Source organism: Lactuca serriola, chromosome 1, assembly GCF_051521515.1.
Source record: "Lactuca serriola cultivar US96UC23 chromosome 1, Lser_US96UC23_V15, whole genome shotgun sequence".
Classification (NCBI taxonomy): Eukaryota; Viridiplantae; Streptophyta; class Magnoliopsida; order Asterales; family Asteraceae; genus Lactuca; species Lactuca serriola.
In genome coordinates, this window is record NC_136408.1 from 234,792,138 (window position 1) to 234,807,153 (window position 15,016).

At 37.4% G+C, this 15,016-nt stretch overlaps 1 protein-coding gene across 1 annotated transcript; it reads left to right on the forward strand.

Moving 5' to 3' along the window:
• Positions 1-12,316: 12,316 nt before the first annotated feature.
• LOC145066746 (uncharacterized) lies at positions 12,317-13,164 on the forward strand. Its single transcript, XM_079014020.1, has 2 exons — positions 12,317-12,680; positions 12,767-13,164. Exons 1-2 carry the CDS (start codon positions 12,317-12,319, stop codon positions 13,162-13,164), a joined length of 762 nt encoding a protein of 253 aa, XP_078870146.1.
• The last annotated feature ends 1,852 nt before the right edge of the window (positions 13,165-15,016 follow it).

Below are 15,016 nucleotides of genomic sequence, written 5' to 3' on the forward strand. Positions count from 1 at the left end.
CTTATTTTTGATGTGGTAATGTTCATACTAATCCAATTTCAAATATAATTGTCAATATATTCATGTTTTGTATTAGTTTAAGTGTTATGCTAATTACATGAAAAAGTTTGATTCCAATTATCTTATTTATATGAGTTGCTTAGATTAATAGAAAACGTTGATTGATTTTGTGTCTTTGATCCATTTTAATCTAAGAATTGATTCTAAAATGTGTTTGTGTAAATTGCCCTCAAGTTACATGAAAAGTCACATTAAAGTTTCTTAAAACTCATAAAAAGTTGGCAATGGTTACAAAATGAAGAGTCTTGTCCTCATTAAATGGTTTTATGAATTCATAACTTTTCCTCAAGTTATGGAGGTTCAAGAGTCACTTCATTAAATGAATAAAATGTGTAACCTTAATTAGTTCCATAAGTTGCAAAGAAGAAGAGTTAGGGGCTGTTTGTTTGCCTCTTAATTTGAAAATTAAGAGGCAGTCTCTTAAAAATTCAGATTCAGACCGTTTGATAGCTTATTATTTTTTGCCTCTTAATTTTGTAAATGCCTCTTAAACTTTAAGATGTAGAACAATGTCTGAAAATTTAAAAAATGCGTCCTTCCTTTTTGTACCCCCAAATTTTCAGCGCTTCTTTCCTTCACCTTGTACTTCACGAGACCGGCACCCACTTCTCCCTTTCACTTCCTCTCCGAGCTGCCTCCCTCCACCAGCGACTGCGCCGCCTCCATCTCTGCCGATTGCGCCGCCTCCATCTCCGTCGATTTTCCGATTGCATCGCCGCTTGTAGCTCCGACTGCTGCGCCACATCGACGATCGTCGCCGGAAGGAAAGCCATCCACCCTTGTCAAAACACCGCTCTTGGTAAGTTTTTTTTCCCTAAAACTCGATTATATTGGTTGGAATGGTTGTGATGTTGGTAGAAATCAGATTATTTGCTTGAAATCATATTCTTTCCCTAATGTTCTTGCTATGGCTGCTCTTTTTTTCCAGTTACATGTTGTGATCGTTCTCATCTTTTCCAATTTATGTGTCTTTATTTTCTATTTGATTTTTCATTCAATAGCCTAGATGACCTAATGAAGGATTAGATTCAGATTAGGTAATTGTTTTGTTTAAGATTTGGTTATTGCTCTTGTGATTTGCAGGTTTTGTGGTGGGTTGAAGCAAGAACGATACATAGATAGAAAATAAGCTAATTGTGCTCTCAAGCATAGTGTTCTTGTTTCTGAATTAACTACTGTTGTATTTTTATATAAAAATTTGTTTTTGTACTTTGATAGAAAATTATTTGAAGCAGAAAAGAAGTGTTGTTGTGAATCAAAATCTGGTGGTTATGTGAATCTGTTTTTCTGTCAATATGAAGGTTGCTGTTTGATTTTGTGATTTTTGTGAAGTAAATGTATATTTGATTTTGTGATATTGAAAGTACAATGTTGTAATTAAAAGTAGAATGCTAGTAATTGAAATAAATGATACAGAAGGGTGAAATGGTCATTTTTATCATTCAACATAATAATTCATAGGTTTCAACCAAACAACATGTTAGAAATTCAGATTTTAAAGATTCAGACCCTCTTAGAAATTTAGATCTCTTAAAAATTTAGATCTTAAAAGTTCAGATCCTACCAAACAGCCCCTTACATTCTTTAATAGTTTAAAATCTTCCATAACTTGTCCTCAAGTTATGGAACTTGAAGAGTTTTTAAATAATATTACTTTAAACACATAATTTATGGAATTAATTAGTTTTGAATATTTTCAAAACTTGCCCTCAAGTTTTGGAATTTGAAATGTTTTCTCTTATGAATACTTTAATTCCAAATTAAGCCCTTAGGATTTTAAAAGTTAAAATTCAACCCTTATACTTTATAATATTATAAGTTAATAATGTATATATATGAATATGAGCAAGTCAGTCTTACCGTTAGTAGGCCTCATTCACGAAGCCGATCTATAAGGGGGTATAAGGTTACTGCCTATAAAATGGCAGTTTAATGGGTGTCCACTCTCACCCAACGCTTCCTTGACTGGTGGAGGGTCTTTAGCCGAACGGGTAAGACAAGGACTATAATCCTCCCTTCATTAAAAGTATTAATGATAAATACTAAGTAACTAAACCTTTTATAAATAACCAATCTTAGTTACTTAGGAAAATGTGAATAAGGTGCTAATCTATGAAATTACACTTTGCACTTTGTTTAAGTCGGTTAGTGGAGCGTGTGTGGTTAACCGACACACTAACTCGTATTTAACAAGGTAGGCAAAGGGTAACTTAATGTTTATCATAATATCGATGGAGCGTGTATGGTTAACCGGCACATCGATTGAGGGGTAAACACTTAAGGGTACCATGTAATTTGCATGGTTACTTCACACCTTGTTTTATGATCCTCGGCATCCCAGTCACAAAACTTGAAAGGCACACTCGAGATTGAAACATGCCATTGAACAGTTCAATGAATCTCAAAAGATCTAGGAGTTTCGAATCAAATTAAAAACCTAATAATTTATTTCGTTTTTCATGGTGGAAATTGGTGAATCGTCATTCACCTACCTTCAAATATTCTATAGCTTGGATTACGGCATCCCTCTTCCAAGTTATAAAATATTGTGTTGGGTCCTAGCCTTAATATTTCATATAGGGTGTTATATTAAGGACTTAAATCAACTTTACTTGAATTTCTCGCATTGTAGATGTCTAGTTCAGACATCTATGATCTTCTCAAATCTCTTGGAACTTCACTTCCTCCACCTACTCTAATTAATCTCCTTAACCCACAAGTTCAAGGTCACTTAAGCCCTATTGGCAAGCAATGTCTATGTGTGATCACATCTTGGAGATGAAGTCACATATTGACAAGCTGGGAGAGTTGGGTGTCAAAGTCTTGAGAAAGTTGCTGGTTCAATCAGTTTCTAAGTCACATAGTGAGTTCCTTTGGGACTCCTATGAAACAAACTATGACAAGACCCTTAATGATCTTATCTATTTGCTTGGTACTGTTGAATCAACAATGATTTGGAAGGCTACTGAAGCAAATTTGATTAGAAGATCGACTTCCCAAAACTTTATGGATATTGACAATGATGACACTGGAAATCCAGAAAAAGCATTCTCTTCCCAATGGAAAGGGATCGGCCATAGTCAACTCGGTTGACCAAATGGTCTAGAGAAAAGCTACATATGTGATAGTCCCATGTACCATTATAAAAGGGTCCGTTTGTTAAAATTACCAAAGGAAGGGGCACTGTTTGCGAAGCTACCAAATTTACCTAAGGATGTAAAAGTCAATAAGTTTGACTCTACTTTAGGTAAATTCCATTGTCTAACTCTGTTAAGCTCCCATTTTGAGATTCTTATTACATAATGTGACTGAGTCACATGGTGATGTTATAAGAATCAAAGAAAAGAGAGAAATCTTAAAGGAAGTATATGTTGCTTCTGATTGCGAAGATGGATTTCAATCGCATCAAAAATTTGAAGTTGTTACTTAGGAGTTATGACACATTACATAGGAATAGATAACAATAAGGTTTTCATATGGATTGTAAGGATAAGTATTTCCGCAAAGTTTTAAAATAAAAGGAAATTTTTGATTTTATTTATTTTAAGTATCCTTACATAAATATTTGTGAAAAATTGTTGCTTATATGATTCCATTGATAGCAATATTGGAAAGTGGATTTGATTCTTTCATTTGTGGTAGTCTGTAACACCCATAAAATTCGAGCCAAATTAAAACATTTTAATTCATTCAAAAACCATTAAGTTCATACGTTTGTTTTCAAAATAGTTTAAACATCAGAGTATTCCTCAGAACCATATCACATAAATCATAAAACATGAGGAGCGGTACGCCTTGCCACATTCTCCTGAAGTACCTGGAACAAAACACTGAACTGTAAGCCAGAAAGCTTAGTGAGTTACCCCCAAAATACCGACCACACGCAAACATACTCATAACATATCACAAATAGAACAACCATGCACATCGGGTCTACAATGTGATTGGTCCTCCCGCATTGGGCCTTCAATCCACCTAGTCTACTCTCTGAGTCTACAGTATGATTGGTTCGCCCACACCGGGCCTTCAGTCGGCCTGCTCCACTCTCCAAGCCTCGGCACGTCTGGTCCGCCCTCTTGGGGCCTTCAGCCTATCCGGACCGCTCGATGGGCCTTCGGAATATCCAGTCCGCGCTGGGTATGTTGGCCTACAACACAAAGCAGGACCCGCCTCAACCCAACCCCGGTCAAACAATCATATGCACAATAAAAAAATAATCGCATAATAATCCTTAACCAGACAAACAGTCTAACAGATAACATAGCATATCAGTAACATAGCAACCATCCTAAACCAGGATGTATCTAGCATATCAGTAACATAACAACCACCCTAAACCAGGATGTATCTAGAATATCAATAACATTGCAACATCCTAACCAGGATTCCGACCTAACCAGTCACTAGCATAACATTACCCTATATACCGGGTACCGACCTTAACCAGGTCACTAACATAACACCATCCTAAATACCAGGATGCATATTTAGCAAAGCAATAACAAAACAAACAATACCCGGATTTCCATCCGATAAAGGGTCGGCCTTGGTGCCGTAGACCCTATCGATATAGTGAGGAGAACTCACCTGCAATTGCCGACTGGAAAGATAAGACCAAGCTGCTCCGACCACTGACACGATCTTCACCACAGAGCACTACCAAACAACCAATTCCATAAATACCCAAAATTACCAAAATACCCTTGGAAGTCAAACTGGTCAACTCTTGGTCAAAGTCAAAGTCCTCAATCAAAGTCAACCTTTTTGGTTGATTCTACTTGCCGAGTCACCCCGACGACTCGTCGAGTTCCTATACTCAGAAACTTCCATAATACGACTCAACTCGCTGAGTCGCCCCAAGACTCGTCGAGTCCAACGATCTCTGAGTCCCATCCTGTCCGACTCACTGAGTCGCCGACCAACTCACTTAATCCAAGGCTTTAACCAAAAGAATTGGGGTCTGCGACCAGACTCGTCGAGTCCAAGAACAGACTCGCCGAGAAGAAGGCAATCTTCAACAGACTCACCGAGTTGTTCTTCCAACTCGTCGAGTCCATGCACATGTTCATACAACTCGTCGAGTACACCCATGTGACTCGCCGGGTCTCTCCATTTCTCAATCCATTCAGAAGCTTTTCGAGCCATGCAGGGGCTCCAATCCATAGATCCACCCTTCTACAATCTAACCCTCACATAAAGTTGCAAACTTTACGTGAAACCAAGGAGATATAGGTCCAAAACATAGTAGGGCTTGGGTTTTAGACAAAGGGGGTTCACCAACAACTCAAAGACTGAAGCTTTATGACATTCTAGGCCATCATCAGTCTAGATCTGGAGTAGCAACCCCAGATCTAACTCCAAATCCGAGATAGGTCTCAAAACAAGTTAAAGAACTCCCAAAACAACCACCAAGGATGAACACAAAGGAAATAGCTTAAGATAAGGGCTCCTTACCACAGAGATGTGCCCAAATCTGATGTAGATCCCAGATCTATACAAACCCCTTGATGCTAGCTTCCAATTTCTCAAGCTCCTTCCAACAATTTCCACTTCCAAGTCCCAATCTCCTCAACAATGAAGCCTCACACGGAATTAGGGTTTTCTGGAACTCTCATAGGGATTAGGAGGCTGGGAGAAGGACATAAAGTCCTTTAAATAGGGTGCAACCCTCAATATTAGGATTTTCTCTCCTTAGCACCAACTCGTCGAGTCCACCACTGACTCGGCGAGTTAGCCACTTAAACCCGCGATCAATCCCGCTCCGACTCGAGGAGTCGCATACCTACTCGTCGAGTAGCTTCTTTAATTTACACTTAGCACCCTCCAACTTCTTGCTTCCGAACTTGGGATGTTACATAGTGTCTAAATTTACCAAACAAGGAAAGATTCTCATCACCCAAGTTTCAGTTGGATAGAAACTTGGATTCATGCAAGTTGTATGATGAATGAGAACTTTCAGCTTTGGAAAATTAAGACTAGTTCCTTGTTCACATGTATATGTGAGTCAAGTGAAGGACTAAGGGATCGGGTACACATTCTTGTGCACTGGTCAGAGTCCACCACAAAAGATCGATAAGACTATTTGTCATAATTTACTAAGGTTTAGTAAATATGGTTATACTTACAAGCTTAAGTATAGTTATGAAACATTGGAAAAGACCAATGTATGGCAGAGTGAATAAGAAGAATCAAATTAGGCAGAAGGATAAAAGTTTCTCGAATCTTAAAAGATGGGAGAGTACTTTAGTATCATGATATATGATCATCTTAATGATTAAGAGAATTTATCACAATTCATCCTCTAAGTGCATTCTGATAGCCAAGAAGAGGAGTTATGAATTGTTGAAGTGGTTAAATCAAGAAGATGAGTCATACTGTGTTCCAAAAATAAATCTTAGAGTCATACTCCAAGATTGTAAATTGAGTGATACGTCTTAAAGAAGGTTTAAAACACTTGTCAAATGTAAGAGTAAAAGTTTTCTACTCTTGTACATTTGAAATTGGTAAGTTGTGATGATTTGGATAAAACAAAGACCAACTAAGGCCAATTGTGTGAAGTGTTTGTCTTGATTAAGAATCCACACTACTTCTTGAATATTTTTCAAGAAAGTTTTATTGGTCAAGAAGACAGTGGGAGTCTAAAAGATCCTGAAATGGTTTCAAGAACTAATCAAGAATAAAACATGTATTTCATCACTAGCACACAACTAGAGGTTTATAACCTATCGTGTTGACATTTATCTGCCCATTCCAGTTAAGTTGTCTATAACATTTGAGTTCTACATGTTTTGAATTTTCTCCATAGCTACTTGGAAGCAATGGCAGGCCCTTGTGCTGCCAGGTGGCAAGAGGTTAAGATTTCACAAGTTCAATCCATATGTGTTAGGATTTGTCACTAACCTAGTCTTGTGATTATGCTTTTGACAAATTCACATGGATAAGAATACATACACCATAAAATCTAATTGTCATAAGGTTTCTCTCTGATTCATGAAAATGATGGTGAGGAAATTCTTTCACTAAGTAGATTTTAAGTAGATAGCAATTATGATATTTGCAGTTCTCAAAGTCTTTAGTGGAGCGTGCGTGGTTAACCGGCACACTAACATGGACTTATGAGAAATGGCAAAGGTCTAAACAATTGAGACTATGATTATGACATCCCTTTTCATAGTTCTGAAATTGTTTAGACACACTTGTGAGCTATCTAAGATAAGGTGTATAATTTTGATAAAGCCTTATCAAAGCAATCTAGTATCAGAAATATGAACTTTGGTAAGAAGGTCAATAAAGTATTGATTTCTAGAAGTCCAGTAATTTCTGGATACATATCAAAGCTAGTGGGAGCATAAGTGTTATGCTGATAATCATCATATATGTTAGTGGGAGCATGATAATTATGATAAGTATTGCATATTAGCAATGTTAACTATAGAAAACAAAAGTTTCAATTCGTGAGGTTGCAGGGGTTGAAAAAGTTCTTTTGCTATAATTAAGGGAGATGAAATTATACTTCATGTCAATTCTAAAAGGCTTAGAGTGAGATTTTAAGCTTAGATTGAGATTTTAATCATCTTTAGTCAAGCATATATATATGAATTTCATGTTGGATTGGTTCAACATACGGAAAAACTCTATATATTGTGTTCTAAAAGTTCGATTGTGATTACGACATCACTCTTCATAGTCAAATTTTGGAAACATGGCAAATAAAAATATTGTAGTAAAAGACTGGTCTAGAATCATGTCTTTATGTGAGACATCATGAATCGTGTCCTATTTGTGTTGGGTACAAGATCGATTACATGTGCTATAATATTTATCCTTTCTGAATTTTCCAAATGCCTTGGGGCATCGAGGAGGAAAATGTCTAGAACAGGATATGACTAAAGTAATTAAGTAATTGTCGAGGACAATCTAAGGTTTACCAAAGATTGGTTGCTCAAGGACAATTGGAAGTATACTGATAATATTGGAAGGACCATATTGACATAGTCTGAAAAGAGGCAACTCTTGTTCAGAAGTGATAGTCAAAATGGGAATATAGAGTTGTCTTCATAGGTGGAAACAATCTGTGTAAGGTTAAAGAAACTTAATGCAAGAAGCATGTTCAAAACAATGCGCTTTGAATTTGAGATATCGTTTCCGTACAATTGCTTTCCATTGGGATACTCTATAATGATTGTTGCCAAGTCTTTGTGGCTTTGTGCATAATCATTACAAGAGGAATAGTGCATATAAGTTTAAAATCTAAAAAAATTTCGATTAATGATAGGAATTTGGAATTCTTACATTTAAGAAAAGGATTTGGGAGTGTGAAAAGAGAATCATTGAAATTATGTTCAATTGATCTAGTTCACAAAGAAAAGGATCATAGAAAAACATAAAGTGCATACTTGGTGTATGGCCAAGCTATTGTTTAGAAAAACATAGTGTACATTCTTGGAGCATGGGACAACTAGTGTTTTTAATTCAAGTATAAAGTTGAGAAAACTGAAACAATGAATAATGAGTAATCAGTACGGTGATAAATACAAGTGGTCTATTTATATTCCTAGGGTTTGATACCATATTTGATTCATTTATTCTTGTTTTTCACTTTGCATGTTTTGACTTCCATAATAACTAGGTTATTCTTCCGGAATGACTAAGTTATTCAAACCATCCACAGTCGGTCATATGTTGGAAGTAGATATGAATCAAGACTATCATGGGTTGTCTTGTAAAGGTCCAAGTTGGTGGACAAAGTTGTGCTACAACACTCATGAGTGCTCATAGGTTCTGAGTATTTGGATTCAACACGCGCTCATTTGAATCAATTCATGGATTTTATCACGAGTGAGCATGAGACGATAATATCTTATATTCTTCAAACCTAGAGATATGAGTTGTTACTATGAGTTGGTTGTACATTGATTGCACGAAACCGCATTGGTAACTCGATGTTGTAAAACGTGCCTTTGTGTATGATTCAACAAGTAGTAGAACAAGCCATATGAGTCGAAGTTTATCCATTCCTTTTACCTTCGGGATAAAAGCGATATCTGTGGGCCCCTCGATGATTTAATGATGACACATGTGAGTGCTTGGCCAAGTCAGGACTAATTTGATTTGTTCAATCAGTCAGTAGTCATGAATCGGAAATCGGGAAACAACAAATGGACAAAGAGAATGATTTATAATCCATGTCTCAGTCCATATGATATCTAGAATGGAGGAATATATGATCCCTTATCTAATGGACAAGTCATTGACAAATATCAGAGTTCGACAGCGGCTTTAAGAGAAACGATTTCCAGTTAGGTTTTGAAGTCATACTCAATAATAGTTTTAGACTTATCCTAGTGGGAGACTGTTGGATTAATATATAAGTCCATAACTACATTTGGTATGTACTTGACCCGACCCGGCATGGTCCATTTGGGTTGCACTTCACCAACACAATTTATATGGATAATCTTTTGAGAATAATATATTAATATATTTTAAGTTCTAATATATTAAAATTGAATCATATTATTTAATTAGTATTGATCAAGAATTAATATAGAATTAATTAAGTGATCTAAAGGAACTAATTAAATATGAACTCTTATATATATATATATATATATATATATATGTATATATATATATATATATATATATATATATATATATATATATATATATATATGGAATGGGCCAAGTTCATTTAGGTTGGGCTAAGCTATCATGGATAGTCCTTGGAGTCTTAACCCATGGATCCTATGAAATGAAAGGTCATGGGTATTAGGGTTTACATGGATGTAACCCTAATCCTCCATACTATATAAAGAGGCCTTTGGCACAAGAAATGACACTAGTGTGTGAGGACATAAGAGTGGGCCGATTTCAAGTGTGTGTGATATTCTCTCAAAGTCTTCCATGGTGTTTTGGTGATTTGTGATTCCACTTGAGGCTTCCACACTATTGGGGCTAATCTCTTAAAGTTCAAGACTTCAAGCTTCATTAAAAGGTATGTATTGTAACTTGTTATATTACCCAAGTATCAAGGATTGTATGCTAGATAGGGTAATACCTTGGAATATTCATATTTGCATGTACAAAAAAGAAAAAAGAGATCCAAGGTATTTAGGGTTGCATGTACACTTAGGAGTGTTAGAATGCTCAAAACCCAATAGTGGTATATCAAAAGATACAAATTTTACCTAATTACGTATACACCACAATAGGGGTCACTCAGAAATAGATAGTCGAACTTATAACCATAGTGAACGATGACAACGCTGGTGGCAGTGATGATCATTTCTGGTCCGCTCCATTCGACACTGCAGATGAGACTATCGGTTTATCAGAGAGAACCTCATGGAGGTTTAAGGCAGATACATGGCAGAACCACTTAATAAGCCTGAAAGTTTTGATGTACCAAGTATAAGTGGTACCAAAGAGATTCCAAGCAAACCTGCGAAGGAGGAAAGCAAAGCCTCTTCAATGAAAAATAAATCTCAAGCTAAGAGACCGAAACCGAAAGTAAATATTCACAAGTCTCAATGAAAGGAAGCAATTTTGGTAATCCCAAAACTGCAATTATGTTCGCACAGAAAAGGCATCAAATCTCAAGATGAAAGCAGGGTAAAAGGATAACTCTAGTCCATGCACTCACTACCAATCTTGCAGTTAGACGAACCGAAAAAGAAGTTTCGGTCCCAGATCAAGTGGTGACAAGAACCAAAAGCCCAACGTCGGTCCTAAATCTCATCCTCCTCATTCTCTCCCAAAGCAGAATCCTAACATGAATGTGAAGGATGTCAAGGGAAAAATGAAGCTCGTTTCTGAAGACAACACGCAAACAAAGAAGACATCAGCTAACCCTAGGAAACACGAAGACAAGTCTGTTCAGAATCAAAATGAAAATCCTCAAGCTGATTTAAACAATACAAAAGATAACAAAATTAAGGTTTTTACCATCATTAGAAAATACGAAACCACATTGATAAAAAGAACATATATGGTTGATCTTTCAATTACTATTCCATGTTCTGCAAATGGATCACGTGGACCCAAGTAACTTTGGGTTCCTAAATCTGCTTGATTTTTGTAGGTTATCAGTGACGAGCAGTTCGACGACGAATGGTACATCGACAGTAGCTGCTCGCCTCACATGAAATGAAAAAGAAAAGAGCTGAGGGAATTTTAGGCTCTAAAAGATGGTGGATGTGTCAAATATGATAACAACTCATATGGCACAATAAAAGGCTATGGAATGATCACAAACGAGGATTTTTCGATTCGAAAGTTGGCATACGTGGAAGTATTGCAACCCAATCTCATATGTGTCTCGCAATTGGTGGTAGGGACTGGCTTGAAGGTCTCATTTGATGATGAAGGATCAGAGATCATTGAGAAGAAAGATAAGACAGTTCTGCTGAAGTGGAAAACCTGTTGTATGTCTCCTAAATAAAGCTGAACCTGATATGTGGAAAACCTGTTGTATGTCTCCTAAATAAAGTTGATTCTGATGAAAGTTGGCTGTGACATCGACGACTTTCGCACCTTAACTTCAAAGACATCAACAAGTTAGTTTTTGGTGATCATGTACGAGGGCTGCCACTTCTAAAGTTTGACAAGGAACATATGTGTGTTGCATGTGAAATGGGAAAGAAAAGCCGAAAGAGTCATCCCATAATTCTTAACACAAAGGTCATCGAACCTCTTGAGCTTCTTTCACATCGATCTATGTAGTCCTTCGGCTATAGAAATCATTGGTGGTAGTAAGTACATTATGGTTATAGTTGATGATTTTTCACGCTTCACATGGGTTTTCTTTCTTAAATAGAAATCAGTGGAAACTCCAAAGCTCAAGAACTTTAATAAGCAAGTGGAGCTTCAACTGCGAAAGGTGGTTAGAAATATCCGAAGTGACAATCGACTGGAATTCAAAAACCAAGAGTTTGAAAAATTTCTTACTAAAAAGGGAGTGTCTCACAACTTCTCTGGTCCCTCTACTCCACAACAAAATGGTGTAGTTTCAAGGCAAAACCGTTCATTGTGTGAAGTGGCCCGAACCATGCTCAACTTCGCTTCTCTGCCTCTGTACTTCTGGGCTGATGCAATTGCAACTGCCTGCTATACCCAGAATTGAACCTTTCTCAATAAGCGATTTCCATTACGCCCTATGAATTTTTGAACAATCTTACGCCTAACGTTAATTTTTTCATGTTTTTGGTTCCAGGTACTTCATCTTTAACTCTAAAGAGAATCGAACAAGTTTGACATGAAGGCAGACGAAGGGATCTTTCTTGGCTACTCTCTTACTTTCAAGGCATATAGACTTCTAAACAGAAGATCAAAGAATATTGAAGAAACCTATTATGTCACATTCGATGATAGTTACGTGAAGAAACTTCAATCAAGTGGAGGTCCAATGAAGGAGATCTTTCAACAAAAAGGTCAAGTCATGGTTCCTATAAAAAAACTATTAGAAGAGTACATAATTCTCTTTGATGAACCAGAGAAAGCCATTCTCTCGAAAGAAAAAGCAGCAGATAATAAAGTTGACAACCTGAAGGAGATAATAAACAAAGCTGCACAAGACATGGAAAGTGAACCTCAAAGCTCAAGTGAACCTCAAGATCAAGGTGAACCTCAAAGCTCAAGAGAACCTCAAGATCAAGGCACACCTCAAAGCTCGAGCCAACCTACTCAAAGATGTTCTACATTCCAGTGGGAGAGTTCATCTACCCAAAGGGACCTGACTTGCCATTCCAGAGGGAGAACCCATCACCAACAATGAATCATGAGAATCCAATCGAGGGGGAGTATTATGAACCGGATGCTGAAATCGTTTCGTCATTCAAGGGGGAGAATAATAATACAAATGACGAAGATTCTCAATCAGAATTCGAAGAAGAAATAAATGCTGAATTGGATCCTGCTTATGATCCAAATTATCGTCCACTCGTAAAATGGACACTCAATCATCCAAAAACTCAAGTAATTGGCGAATCATCTGAGGGAGTCCTCACACACTCTCAACTAAAAGCGAAGCAAACTGCTTTATTTTCTCAAGTAGAATTATCTATGTTTAATTTGTTTGTTTCCAAGATTGAGCCGAAACAGTGAATACTACACTTGATCAGTCCGATTGGGTACAGGCCATGCAAGACAAACTTAATGAGTTTGAGCGAAATCGAGTCTGGAGATTGATTCCCACACCAGAGGATGCATCTGTAGTTGGATTGAAATGGGTATTCAGGAACAAGATGGATAAAGAAGGGAATGTGATACGCAACAAGGAAAGGTTGGTTGTTATGGGATATTATCAGGAAGAAGGTATAGATTATGAAGAGACCTTCACTCATGTAGCATTGTTAGAATCCATTCGGATCTTTCTGGCATATGCTGCTCACAAGAATTTTGAAGTTTTTCAAATGGAGGTCAAATGTGCGTTCTTGAATGGAGAACTAGAAGAGACAGTGTACATTGAGCAACCACCTGGGTTTGTGAACGAAAAGTTTCCCAATAATTGCTACATCTTGGACAAGGTTGTTTATGGTCTGAAGCAAGTCCCGAGTGCCTGGTATGAAACACTAACTCTTTTTATGAAAATGTCTAAATTCAAAAACAATTCGGTTGACCCAACCTTCTTTCACAAGAAAGAGGGTGAACACCTAATGATCGTCCAAATTTATTGTGACAACCGTCAATTTCCTGTCAAGTCAAAGTCAACTGAAGTCAACAAGTCAAACCGTTCGACTCAATTTGCCCGTGGGTACTAGAGTTTACGTTATGTAATTTCTAAACAACTAGCTATTCTAATGAGAGATCATAAATCGAAAAGTGCGTACATCTAGATCTCCTTAACCTAAAACTGTGGTACGTGGCGAGCCAAACCGATAAGACAATGTTGCATACTCATCGTGAGTGTGTAAGATCCTTAAACAAGGCTTAACAGGGTTTACGGACCTTGCATTGCGAATCCGGACACTCAAAAAGGTCACAAATGAAACCTCTCTCAATCGTTTTCACTTTATCTCTCTCTATTTTGAAATCTCTCCCAAATCTCCCTAAGTATGTGAAATCTCTCCCTAATCTCTCTTTGTATGAGAAATCTCTCCAAGAATGTGAAATCTCTCCCAAATCTCTCTTTGTATGAGAAATCTCTCCAAAAATGTGAAATCTCTCCCAAATCTCTCTCAAAAGTTTCCATAACTTTTTGAAGTCATTCGGGTCATTCCGACCCGTAACCGGGTCAAAAACCGCTTAAAACGGAGTAAGAACGAGTAAAATAGGCTTAAGGACCTGAAACCCCTCTTAAGGAGCCGAAACCCCTCTTAGGGCCGAAATTCCTCTTAGGGACCGAACCCTCTTGGACCGAACCCAAAGGCTGCTGAACCGAACCCGAAGCTACTGTTCATTCAGTCTATTTCGCTCCTGATGACTTCGGACCGAGCCTCCTCTTCGCTTCTTGCTGTCTCGCCTCAACTCGCTTCGTACCTAGCACCAAAAGGGACCGAACCTTCGGCCCCCTTCCGAGAAGCCTCGCTGTTAGCCTTTTTCTTCCCGGTTTTCGACTACGACTTCATTTTAGCTTCGTTTTTAATTGTTTTAACACGTGATTTTCACCCAAAACTTTATTTTAACATATAAGACCCCATTATTATTCTATGACACAAGCAACCACTCCCATACCCACTCCATGTCACTATTCACCATCAGCCCATACCTAGTCATTTCATGGTACTTTTCCCACCATTTTTCGGCCACACACTTGGTCAAGGGTAAGAAAACCCTCCTCTCTCCTCACACTTCTCTCATTTTCTTATTCTTTCACCAAGAAGACCAAACTCTTTTCCTCTCAAACTTCCTCCCTCAAATTCGAGATTCAAGGCTGATTATCAAGCTTTCTCACACTCTTGGTAAGTATAATTCATCCACTCTATGATTATTACACTTCCCTCTTTCTCAAATCAAT

Coding starts and splice junctions, on each gene's coding strand:
- LOC145066746 (XM_079014020.1), top strand. CDS start 12,317: ATGAAGGCAGACGAAGGGATCTTTCTTGGCTACTCTCTTACTTTCAAG. Junction 12,681..12,766: donor AAGTGAACCTCAAGATCAAG/GTGAACCTCAAA, acceptor TCTACATTCCAG/TGGGAGAGTTCATCTACCCA.